This window comes from Pseudophryne corroboree, chromosome 5 (genome assembly GCF_028390025.1).
Source record: "Pseudophryne corroboree isolate aPseCor3 chromosome 5, aPseCor3.hap2, whole genome shotgun sequence".
NCBI classification, from domain to species: Eukaryota; Metazoa; Chordata; class Amphibia; order Anura; family Myobatrachidae; genus Pseudophryne; species Pseudophryne corroboree.
This window is the reverse complement of record NC_086448.1, coordinates 838,180,151-838,193,258: the sequence shown is the minus strand read 5'-3', so window position 1 is coordinate 838,193,258 and position 13,108 is coordinate 838,180,151. Positions and strand designations below refer to the sequence as shown.

Here is a 13,108-nt window from a genome sequence, read left to right as displayed (position 1 = left end):
GAGGGCGCAGAGACGGGACAGGGAGCGTTGCAGAGGAACTGTAAGTGTGAGGACTAGCGGCGGGCTAAGCATACCAATAGGGGGACGATGCAGCACACGGTGCATACCGCTCTGCAAAGCGGGAGCAGCTACGCCTCATTTCCGATCAACTTCAGTGATCATCTACTGATTAATGTCCTGCGACTGAGAATCTGGGAGGAGGGGGGTAAGGTAGGGGGAGGACTTTCTTCAAGTCCCCTCTCTCCTGCACAGCCCCTGTAACTCTGGTCTGCTGCCGTCTGTGCTCGAGAAGCCCCTCACTCTTAACGCGGCATCTGGCTGCAGAGGAATAAAGTCACATATAGTATATACTGCACAGCGCAGCAGAATGCTCCGTTCCCATATATTATTCTACGACAGACAGCGCCATTACTTGCAGCCGTCTCTCACCTTCATAAGTGCAATAATAAAACACGTTCAGGGCTTCCACGGCAGCTTCACCTCTCTGCTTGTACCCGAAGATCAGGTCTATCCACTTGTGAAGATGGGCCGAGACGTACTCCGATTCCTGGGGAAGGAGACCAGAGAGCACGCTGTTTAATCCATATGGGTCGTGTGCATCCAGCACGGATCTCACCGGCCACGAGAGTGACGCTCTGCAGAGACCGGGCTGTCGCAGCTTACCAGCGCCTTTCGATGCTTGTAGATGAAATCCTCCGGCGACGAAGCCCATCTTGGTAAGACAACATTATCCACTTTCCCATTGGTCATCTGGAGACAGCCAAGATCGAACCCTGGAAGAGACACACAGATCGGACATGCTACGTATATTGTGCCACTGCCTTGTGCGCCCTGGGCTGGTGAGAGAGGGACACTGCATGGTGAAAGGGTCACAACCTCAAAGTTTGCAAAAGAGGGTGGGGCATACCAACAGGCTACACGGGAGACCCAGGTATATGTACCACAGGGCGCTTGTATTGCTGCTGTGATCCCCTCCCCCGGGCGTACCATTGCCGTTCTCCAGGAATTCCGGGAAATAGAAAAACTCCGGTATTAACTCCTTCACATCCACAGGGTTCTCCATGCGGGCCTGCCAGGCAGCCGGGATGGAGTGGAACTGCCGGTCCGAGCAATCAAACCTGAGAAACACAACAAAGCGCAGATTATCACACACCATGGCTGAGCGGAATATCGGGGGAGGGGTGTGATGTGCGGTCCGGACTCTCCCACCTGCCGCTCTGCAGCTGGATGTGTAACGTGGTGAACGGCTCCACGCGGATCATGTAATGCATCACTCCGGCCGCATTAGAGTAGTGAGTCCCGTAATGGAACTTTTCCACCGTCCCTGTGGGGTCTTCAAAGCTGTCGTACCTGCGGGGGGAGAGAGGAGATGGACCCTCATCATGCACGTGCAAGAGAATAACGGGGGATCTCCGCCGGATCTCTGTGGCCGCACCGCTCCTGCGTATCCCCCAGTGGGAGCAGTCTGTGTCTATTGGTGCCAGTTCCTAAACATGACAATTCCATTAACTGTACGTTTTGTTTTATGTGATTAATATAATGGGAATGAATCCTAAAACCGGCAATTACAAGCGAGGTTAATGTGGGTCAGGTTTATTTCCACCTCCGTAACTCACTTCTCCTTCACTTCCCGTGCGTGGCGCTCGTTCACCACCCCAATGGGTTTGGAGAGGTCCCGGAACACCTCGGGGTTTGTCAGGTCCAGCGTTTCGGAGACATAATCCCGTAGGATCCACGGAAACTGCGGGACAGAGCACACGGCTGTTACAGGTGTGGATAGGAGGAGGTGGTGTTATGCGTGGGTCTTTGGAGTCAATTTGGGATAAGAGAAGAATGAAAGTTGTAAAACGATGTATCTAACACAATAATACTTTGTGACCAATGGCGTTCCGCTAAGAGATCATTGATACGTAACCTTGGTTTCCATTGAGACGCTATTATTTTTGTTCAGCTAATGTTTCAGTATAAATTCTCTACACATCATGCAGAGCACTCGGTGTACGCTAGTGACGCAGGACAAGCCACTCACCACCGGATACTGTGACAGGTCGTTATATGTCCGTCCAGCGATCGTATTCAGCTGCATAAGGTACTCGAAGTTAGAAATCTCTCTCCACACCCATAGCTGGAGGACAGAAAGACAGGACAGGGTGACACGAGCTCAGTATTGTGCTACTGTATAGTGACTCTCCCAGCCCTAAATGGCTCTGTATTACTGGGGCATTATAGGTGGGACAGACACAGAGTACAGCAGTAACTTGCAACATCTATTTCTCTAACGTCCTAAGTGGATGCTGGGGACTCCGTAAGGACCATGGGGAATAGCGGCTCCGCAGGAGACTGGGCACATCTAAAGAAAGCTTTAGGACTATCTGGTGTGCACTGGCTCCTCCCCCTATGACCCTCCTCCAAGCCTCAGTTAGATCTCTGTGCCCGAACGAGAAGGGTGCACACTAGGGGCTCTCCTGAGCTTCTTAGTGAAAGTTTTAGTTTAGGTTTTTTATTTTCAGTGAGACCTGCTGGCAACAGGCTCACTGCATCGAGGGACTAAGGGGAGAAGAAGCGAACTCACCTGCGTGCAGAGTGGATTGGGCTTCTTAGGCTACTGGACACCATTAGCTCCAGAGGGACCGAACACAGGCCCAGCCTCGGAGCTCGGTCCCAGAGCCGCGCCGCCGGCCCCCTTACAGAGCCAGAAGCAAGAAGAGGTCCGGAAAAATCGGAGGCAGAAGACGTCCTGTCTTCAACAAGGTAGCGCACAGCACTGCAGCTGTGCGCCATTGCTCTCAGCACACTTCACACTCCGGTCACTGAGGGTGCAGGGCGCTGGGGGGGGGGGCGCCCTGAGACGCAATAAAAACACCTTGGATGGCAAAAAAAATGCATCACATATAGCTCCTGGGCTATATGGATGCATTTAACTCCTGTCAGAATACATAGAAAAACGGGAGATAAGGCCGCCGATAAGGGGGCGGAGCCTATCTCCTCAGCACACTGGCGCCATTTTCCCTCTCAGCTCCGTTGGAGGGAAGCTCCCTGGCTCTCCCCTGCAGTCACTACACTACAGAAAGGGTTAAAAAAGAGAGGGGGGCACTAATTAGGCGCAGTATTAACTATACAGCAGCTATAAGGGGAAAAACACTTATATAAGGTTATCCCTGTATATATATAGCGCTCTGGTGTGTGCTGGCAAACTCTCCCTCTGTCTCCCCAAAGGGCTAGTGGGGTCCTGTCCTCTATCAGAGCATTCCCTGTGTGTGTGCTGTATGTCGGTACTTTTGTGTCGACATGTATGAGGAGAAAAATTATGTGGAGACGGAGCAGATTGCCTGTAATAGTGATGTCACCCCCTAGGGGGTCGACACCTGAGTGGATGAACTGTTGGAAGAAATTACGTGACAGTGTCAGCTCTGTATAAAAGACAGTGGTTGACATGAGACAGCCGGCTACTCAGCTTGTGCCTGTCCAGACGTCTCATAGGCCGTCAGGGGCTCTAAAGCGCCCGTTACCTCAGATGGCAGATATAGACGCCGACACGGATACTGACTCCAGTGTCGACGGTGAAGAGACAAATGTGACTTCCAGTAGGGCCACACGTTACATGATTGAGGCAATGAAAAATGTTTTACACATTTCTGATAATACGAGTACCACCAAAAAGGGGTATTATGTTCGGTGAGGAAAAACTACCTGTAGTTTTCCTGAATCTGAGAAATTAAATGAGGTGTGTGATGATGCGTGGGTTTCCCCCGATAACAACTGATAATTTCTAAAATGTTATTGGCATTATATCCTTTCCCGCCAGAGGTTAGGGTGCGTTGGGAAACACCCCCTAGGGTGGATAAAGCGCTCACACGCTTGTAAGGGCTCTACCCTCTCCTGAGATGGCCGCCCTTAGGGATCCTGCTGATAGAAAGCAGGAGGGTATCCTAAAATGTATTTACACACATACTGGTGTTATACTGCGACCAGCAATCGCCTCAGCCTGGATGTGCAGTGCTGGGTTGGCGTGGTCGGATTCCCTGACTGAAAATATTGATACCCTAGATAGGGACAGTATATTTTTGCCTATAGAGCATTTAAAAGATGCATTTCTATATATGCGTGATGCACAGCGGAATATTTGCCGACTGGCATCAAGTCTAAGTGCGTTGTCCATTTCTACCAGTAGAGGGTTATGGACACGTCAGTGGTCAGGTGATGCGTATTCCAAACGGCATTTGGAAGTATTGCCTTATTAAGGTTATTTGGGGTCGGTCTTTCAGACCTGGTGGCCACGGCAACAGCTGGGAAATCCACGTTTGTACCCCAGGTCGCCTCTCAACATGAGAAGACGCCGTATTATCAGGCGCAGTCTTTTCGTGGACAAGCGGGCAAAAAGTTTCCTCATTTCTGCCCCGTGACAGAGGGAGAGGAAAAAGGCTGCAGAAATCAGCCAGTTCCCAGGAACAGAAACCCTCTCCCGCCTCTGCCAAGCCCTCAGTATACGCTGGGGCTTTACAAGCAGAATCAGGCACGGTGGGGGGCCCGTCTCAATGAATTTCAGCACGCAGTGGGCTCACTGGCAAGTAGACCCCTGGATCCTTCAGGTGATATCTCAGGGGTACAAATTAGAATTCGAGACGTCTCCCCCTCGCCGTTTCCTAAAGTCGGCTTTACCGATGTCTCTCCTTCTGACAGGGAGACAGTTTTGGAAGCCATTCACAAGCTGTATTCCCAGCAGGTGATAATCAAGATACCCCTCCTGCAACAGGGAAAGGGGTATTATTCCACACTGTTGTGGTACCGAAGCCGGACGGCTCGGTGAGACCGATTCTAAATCTAAAATCTTTGAACACTTACATACAGAGGTTCAAATTCAAGATTGAGTCACTCAGAGCAGTGATTGCGAACCTGGAAGAAGGGGACTACATGATGTCTCGGGACATCAAGGATGCTTACCTTCATGTCAAAATTTACTCTTCTCACCAAGGGTACCTCAGGTTTATGGTACAGAACTGTCACTATCAGTTCAGACGCTGCCGTATGGATGGTCCACGGCACCCCGGGTCTTTACCAAGGTAATGGCCGAAATGATGATATTCCTTCGAAGGAAGGGAATTTTAGTTATCCCTTACTTGGACAATTCCCTGATAAGGGTAAGATCCAGGGAACAGTTGGAGGTCGGTGTAGCACTATCTCAGGTAGTGTTGCGGCAGCACGATTGGATTCTCAATATTCCAAAATCGCAGCTGGTTCCGACGACTTGTCTTCTGTTCCTAGGGATGATCCTGGACACAGTCCAGAAAAAGGTGTTTGTCCCGGAGGAGAAAGCCAGGGAGTTATCCGAGCTAGTCAGGAACCTCCTAAAACCGAGCCAAGTCTCAGTGCATCAATGCACAGGGGTTCTGGGTAAAATGGTGGCTTCCTACGAAGCAATCCCATTCGGCAGATTCCACGCAAGAACTTTCCAGTGGGACCTGCTGGACAAATGGTCCGGGTCACATCTTCAGATGCATCAGCGGATAACCCTGTCACCAAGGACAAGGGTGTCCCTCCTGTGGTGGTTGCAGAGTGCTCATCTTCTAGAGGGCCGCAGATTCGGCATTCAGGACTGGGTCCTGGTGACCACGGATGCCAGCCTGCGAGGCTGGGGAGCAGTCACACAGGGAAGGAATATCCAGGGCTTATGGTCAAGCCTGGAGACATCACTTCACATAAATATCCTGAAGCTAAGGGACATTTACAATGCTCTAAGCTTAGCAAGACCTCTGCTTCAAGGTCAGCCGGTGTTGATCCAGTCGGACAACATCACGGCAGTCACCCACGTAAACAGACAGGGTGGCACAAGAAGCAGGAGGGCAATGGCAGAAGCTGCAAGGATTCTTCGCTGGGCGGAAAATCATGTGATAGCACTGTCGGCAGTATTCATTCCGGGAGTGGACAACTGGGAAGCAGACTTCCTCAGCACGACCTCCACCCGGGAGAGTGGGGACTTCACCCAGAAGTCTTCCACATGATTATAAACCGTTGGAAAAAACTCGACAGGTATTGCGCCAGGTCCAGGGACCCTCAGGCAATAGCTGTAGACGCTCTGGTAACACCGTGGGTGTACCAGTCAGGGTATGTGTTCCCTCCTCTGCCTCTCATACCCAAGGTACTGAGATTGATAAGATGGAGAGGAGTAAGCACTATATTCGTGGCTCCGGATTGGCCAAGAAGGACTTGGTAACCGGAACTTCAAGAGATGCTCACGGAGGATCCGTGGCCTCTACCTCTAAGAAGGGACCTGCTCCAGCAAGGACCCTGTCTGTTCCAAGACTTACCGCGGCTGCGTTTGACGGCATGGCGGTTGAACGCCGGATCCTGAAGGAAAAAAGGCATTCCGGATGAAGTCATCCCTATCCTGATCAAAGCCAGGAAGGATGTAACCGCAAAAACATTATCACCGCAATTGCCGAAAATATGTTGCGTGGTGCGAGGCCAGTAAGGCCCGACGGAGGAAATTCAACTGGGTCGATTCCTACATTTCCTGCAAACAGGAGTGTCTATGGGCCTGAAATGGGGGTCCATTAAGGTTCAAATTTCGGCCCTGTCAATTTTCTTCCAAAAAGAACTAGCTTCAGTCCCTGAAGTTCAGACGTTTGTAAAAGGGGTACTGCATATACAGCCTCCTTTGGTGCCTCCAGTGGCACTTTGGGATCTCAATGTAGTTTTGAGTTCCAAAAGTCAAATTGGTTTGAACCACTTAAATCTGTGGAGTTAAAATATCTCACATGGAAAGTGGTCATGCTGTTGGCCCTGGCCTAGGCCAGGCGCGTGTCAGAATTGGCGGCTTTATCCTGAAAAAGCCCTTATCTGATTTTCCATTCGGACAGGGCGGAATTGAGGACTCGTCCTCAGTTTCTCCCTATGGTGGTTTCAGCGTTTCACCTGAACCAACCTATTTGTGGTGCCTGCGGCTACTAGGGACTTGGAGGACTCCAAGTTGCTAGACGTTGTCAGGGCCCTGAAAATATATGTTTCCAGGACGGCTGGAGTCAGGAAATCTGACTCGCTGTTTATCCTGTATGCACCCAACAAGCTGGGTGCTCCTGCTTCTAAGCAGACTATTGCTCGTTGGATTTGTAGTACAATTCAGCTTGCACATTCTGTGGCAGGCCTGCCACAGCCAAAAATCTGTAAATGCCCACTCCACAAGGAAGGTGGGCTCATCTTGGGCGGCTGCCCGAGGGGTCTCGGCTTTACAACTTTGCCGAGCAGCTACTTGGTCAGGAGCAAATACGTTTGTAAAATTCTACAAAATTGATATCCTGGCTGAGGAGGACCTGGAGTTCTCTCATTTGGTGCTGCAGAGTCATCCGCACTCTCCCGCCCGGAGCTTTGGTATAATCCCCATGGTCCTTACGGAGTCCCCAGCATCCACTTAGGACGTTAGAGAAAATAAGAATTTACTTACCGATAATTCTATTTCTCATAGTCCGTAGTGGATGCTGGGCGCCCATCCCAAGTGCGGATTGTCTGCAATACTGGTACATAGTTATTGTTACCAAAAAATCGGGTTATTGCTGTAGTGAGCCATCTTTTCTAGAGGCTCCTCTGTTATCATGCTGTTAACTGGGTTCAGATCACAAGTTGTACGGTGTGATTGGTGTGGCTGGTATGAGTCTTACCCGGGATTCAAAATCCTTCCTTATTGTGTACGCTCGTCCGGGCACAGTATCCTAACTGAGGCTTGGAGGAGGGTCATAGGGGGAGGAGCCAGTGCACACCAGATAGTCCTAAAGCTTTCTTTAGATGTGCCCAGTCTCCTGCGGAGCCGCTATTCCCCATGGTCCTTACGGAGTCCCCAGCATCCACTACGGACTATGAGAAATAGAGTTATCGGTAAGTAAATTCTTATTATCAGGGGACAGACACCAAGTACCGCAGCAACTAGCAACATCTATATCAGGGGACAGACACCAAGTACCGCAGCAACTAGCAACATCTATATCAGGGGACAGACACCAAGTACCGCAGCAACTAGCAACATCTATATCAGGGGACAGACACCAAGTACCGCAGTAACTAGCAACACCGGTATCAGGGGGCAGTCACCAATTACCGCAGTAGCTAGCAACACCTGTATCGGGGGACAGACACCAAGTACCGCAGCAACTAGCAACACCTGTATCGGGGGACAGACACCAAGTACTGCAGTAACTAGCAACACCTGTATCGGGGGGCAGTCACCAATTACCGCAGTAACTAGCAACACCTGTATCGGGGGACAGACACCAACTACCGCAGCAACTAGCAACACCTGTATCGGGGGACAGACACCAAGTACTGCAGTAACTAGCTACACCTGTATCAGGGGACAGACACCAAGTACTGCAGTAACTAGCTACACCTGTATCAGGGGACAGACACCAAGTACCGCAGTAACTAGCAACACCTGTATCGGGGGACAGACACCAAGTACTGCAGTAACTAGCTACACCTGTATCAGGGGACAGACACCAAGTACTGCAGTAACTAGCAACACCTGTATCAGGGGACAGACACCAAGTACTGCAGTAACTAGCAACACCTGTATCGGGGGGCAGTCACCAATTACCGCAGTAACTAGCAACACCTGTATCGGGGGACAGACACCAACTACCGCAGCAACTAGCAACACCTGTATCGGGGGACAGACACCAAGTACTGCAGTAACTAGCTACACCTGTATCAGGGGACAGACACCGAGTACAGCAGTAACTAGCAACACCTGTATCGGGGGACAGACACCAAGTACTGCAGTAACTAGCTACACCTGTATCAGGGGACAGACACCAAGTACCGCAGCAACTAGCAACACCCATATCAGGGGACAGACACCAAGTACTGCAGTAACTAGCAACACCTGTATCAGGGGACAGACACCAAGTACCGCAGCAACTAGCAACACCTGTATCGGGGGGCAGTCACCAAGTACTGCAGTAACTAGCAACACCCGTATCAGGGGACAGACACCAAGTACTGCAGTAACTAGCTACACCTGTATCAGGGGACAGACACCAAGTACCGCAGCAACTAGCAACACCCGTATCAGGGGACAGACACCAAGTACTGCAGTAACTAGCAACACCTGTATCAGGGGACAGACACCAAGTACCGCAGCAACTAGCAAAACCTGTATCGAGGGGCAGTCACCAAGTACCGCAGTAACTAGCAACACCTGTATCGGGGGACAGACACCAAGTACCGCAGTAACTAGCAACACCTATATCAGGGGACAGACACCAAGTACCGCAGCAACTAGCTACACCTGTATCAGGGGACAGACACCAAGTACTGCAGTAACTAGCAACACCCGTATCAGGGGACAGACACCAAGTACCGCAGCAACTAGCAACACCTGTATCGGGGGGCAGTCACCAAGTACCGCAGCAACTAGCAACACCTGTATCGGGGGGCAGACACCAAGTACTGCAGTAACTAGCTACACCTGTATCAGGGGACAGACACCAAGTACCGCAGCAACTAGCAACACCCGTATCAGGGGACAGACACCAAGTACTGCAGTAACTAGCAACACCTGTATCAGGGGACAGACACCAAGTACCGCAGCAACTAGCAACACCTGTATCGGGGGGCAGTCACCAAGTACTGCAGTAACTAGCAACACCCGTATCAGGGGACAGACACCAAGTACTGCAGTAACTAGCAACACCCGTATCAGGGGACAGACACCAAGTATCGCAGCAACTAGCAACACCCGTATCAGGGGACAGACACCAAGTACCGCAGCAACTAGCAACACCCGTATCGGGGGACAGACACCAAGTACTGCAGTAACTAGCTAAACCTGTATCAGGGGACATACACCAAGTACTGCAGCAACTAGCAACACCTGTATCGGGGGACAGACACCAAGTACTGCAGTAACTAGCTACACCTGTATCAGGGGACAGACACCAAGTACTGCAGTAACTAGTTACACCTGTATCAGGGGACAGACGCCAAGTACCGCAGTAACTAGCAACACCTGTATCGGGGGGCAGTCACCAAGTACAGTATACACAGCAACTAGCAACACCCGTATCGGGGGAAAGACACCAAGTACAGTACATACAGCAACTAGTAACACCCGTATCGGGGACAGACACCAAGTACAGTACATACAGCAACTAGTAACACCCGTATCGGGGACAGACACCAAGTACAGGATATACAGCATCAAGTACAGTATATACAGCAACTAGCAACACCTGTATTGGGGGACAGGCACCAAGTACAGCAGCAACTAGAAACACCTGTATCGGGGGACAGACACCAAGTACCGCAGTAACTAGCAACACCTGTATTGGGGGACAGGCACCAAGTACAGTACATACAGCAACTAGCAACACCTGTATCCAGGGGGACAGGCACCAAGTACAGTACATACAGCAACGAGCAACACCTGTATCCGGGGGCAAACACCAAGTACAGTACATACAGCAACCAGTTACACCTGTATTGGGGGACAGGCACCAAGTACAGTACATACAGCAACTAGCAACACCTGTATCCAGGGGGACAGGCACCAAGTACAGTATATACAGCAACTAGCAACACCCGTATCGGGGGAAAGACACCAAGTACAGTACATACAGAAACTAGCAACACCTGTATCCGGGGGACAGGCACCAAGTACAGTACATACAGCAACCAGTAACACCTGTATCCGGGGGCAAACACCAAGTACAGTACATACAGCAACTAGCAACACCTGTATCCGGGGGACAGGCACCAAGTACAGTACATACAGCAACTAGCAACACCTGTATCTGGGGGACAGGCACCAACTACAGTATATACAAAGTAGTAACACCCGTATCGGGAGACAGACACCAAGTACAGTACATACAGAAACTAGCAACACCTGTATCAGGGACAGGCTGAAAGTATAGTATAATAACTTGTAACAACATAGGGGCAACAGGAAGAAGTAAGAACTAGTAACATTACAGGGGTGACAGCATACAGTAACTAGTAACAACTGTATTGGCGGACAAACAGGAAGAACAGTCTACTAGTAACAACAGTACAGGGGAGACATCAACTAGTAACAACAGTACAGGGGAGACAGACAGGAAGTACAGTCCACTAGTAACAACAGTACAGGGGAGACAGACAGGAAGTACAGTCAACTAGTAACAACAGTACAGGGGAGACAGACAGGAAGTACAGTCCACTAGTAACAATAGTACAGGGGAGACAGACAGGAAGTACAGTCCACTAGTAACAATAGTACAGGGGAGACAGACAGGAAGTACAGTCCACTAGTAACAACAGTACAGGGGAGACAGGAAGTACAGTCCACTAGTAACAATAGTACAGGGGAGACAGACAGGAAGTACAGTCCACTAGTAACAATAGTACAGGGGAGACAGACAGGAAGTACAGTCCACTAGTAACAATAGTACAGGGGAGACAGACAGGAAGTACAGTCCACTAGTAACAATAGTACAGGGGAGACAGACAGGAAGTACAGTCCACTAGTAACAATAGTACAGGGGAGACAGACAGGAAGTACAGTCCACTAGTAACAATAGTACAGGGGAGACAGACAAAAAAAAAAAAAAGTCAGCCCTGGTCACATAGCGCACACTAGCTGGAGTGGGCCCTGGACAGGTAGGGAGCACTAGCTGGAGTGGGCCCTGGACACACAGCACGTAGTACATTACTATTACATATTGATAGATGACAGTCACCTTCCATCTAGGACACGCAGGTACCTGTGTTAGATTTGAGGCCTCCAGTAGCTTCTGGGGAGAATGATTGCCGAACTGAAGCTGGTTGGGTGGGTGTAAGCCCAGTATTCGGGAGTACACATTATTCCTAACCTGCAGGACAATGACAGGAGAACGCGATCAGTGACATCTCACAGGAAAGGACTCAGCTGCAGAAAGAATATGAGCAATACATGAGTTCTGTGCCAGTATCAGCTACTGCTGCTTGGGGCTCCCCCGTGTCTCAGCAGCAGACCTATGTGCCAGTATCAGCTGCCGCCACTCGGGGCTCCCCCGTGTCTCAGCAGCAGACCTCTATGTGCCAGTATCAGCTGCCGCCACTCGGGGCTCCCCCGTGTCTCAGCAGCAGACCTCTATGTGCCAGTATCAGCTGCCGCCACTCGGGGCTCCCCCGTGTCTCAGCAGCAGACCTATGTGCCAGTATCAGCTGCCGCCACTCGGGGCTCCCCCGTGTCTCAGCAGCAGACCTATGTGCCAGTATCAGCTGCCGCCACTCGGGGCTCCCCAGTGTTTCAGCAGCAGACCTATGTGCCAGTATCAGCTGCCGCCGTTCGGGGCTCCCCAGTGTCTCAGCAGCAGACCTATGTGCCAGTATCAGCTGCCGCCGTTCGGGGCTCCCCAGTGTCTCAGCAGCAGACCTCTATGTGCCAGTATCAGCTGCCGCCGCTCGGGGCTCCCCAGTGTCTCAGCAGCAGACCTATGTGCCAGTATCAGCTGCCGCCGCTCGGGGCTCCCCAGTGTCTCAGCAGCAGACCTATGTGCCAGTATCAGCTGCCGCCGCTCGGGGCTCCCCAGTGTCTCAGCAGCAGACCTATGTGCCAGTATCAGCTGCCGCCGCTCGGGGCTCCCCAGTGTCTCAGCAGCAGACCTATGTGCCAGTATCAGCTGCCGCCGCTCGGGGCTCCCCAGTGTCTCAGCAGCAGACCTATGTGCCAGTTTCAGCTGCTGCCGCTCGGGGCTCCCCAGTGTCTCAGCAGCAAACCTATGTGCCAGTATCAGCTGCCGCCGCTTGGGGCTCCCCAGTGTCTCAGCAGCAGACCTATGTGCCAGTATCAGCTGCCGCCGCTCGGGGCTCCCCAGTGTCACAGCTACAGACCTATGCGCCAGTATCAGCTGCCGCCGCTCGGGGCTCCCCAGTGTCTCAGCAGCAGACCTATGTACCAGTATCAGCTGCCGCCGCTCGGGGCTCCCCAGTGTCTCAGCAGCAGACCTATGTGCCAGTATCAGCTGCCGCCGCTCGGGGCTCCCCTAGTGTCTCGGCAGCAGACCTATGTGCCAGTTTCAGCTGCCGCCACTCGGGGCTCCCCAGTGTCTCAGCAGCAGACCTATGTGCCAGTATCAGCTGCCGCCGCTTGGGGCTCCCC

General features: G+C 51.6%; 1 protein-coding gene across 3 annotated transcripts in view; it reads right to left on the bottom strand.

The window, feature by feature from the left end:
- Positions 1-13,108, bottom strand: part of NBEAL2 (neurobeachin like 2) — a 236,199-nt gene that overhangs the window by 15,614 nt on the left and 207,477 nt on the right. For all 3 annotated transcript variants that reach the window (XM_063924601.1, XM_063924602.1, XM_063924603.1), the window contains 7 exons: positions 11,730-11,837; positions 2,030-2,125; positions 1,617-1,741; positions 1,210-1,350; positions 988-1,118; positions 664-773; positions 430-547 (listed from right to left, as the gene is read on the bottom strand). In XM_063924601.1, the coding sequence (XP_063780671.1) occupies positions 430-547; positions 664-773; positions 988-1,118; positions 1,210-1,350; positions 1,617-1,741; positions 2,030-2,125; positions 11,730-11,837 (829 nt within the window). The remainder of the gene's footprint in view (positions 1-429; positions 548-663; positions 774-987; positions 1,119-1,209; positions 1,351-1,616; positions 1,742-2,029; positions 2,126-11,729; positions 11,838-13,108) is intronic.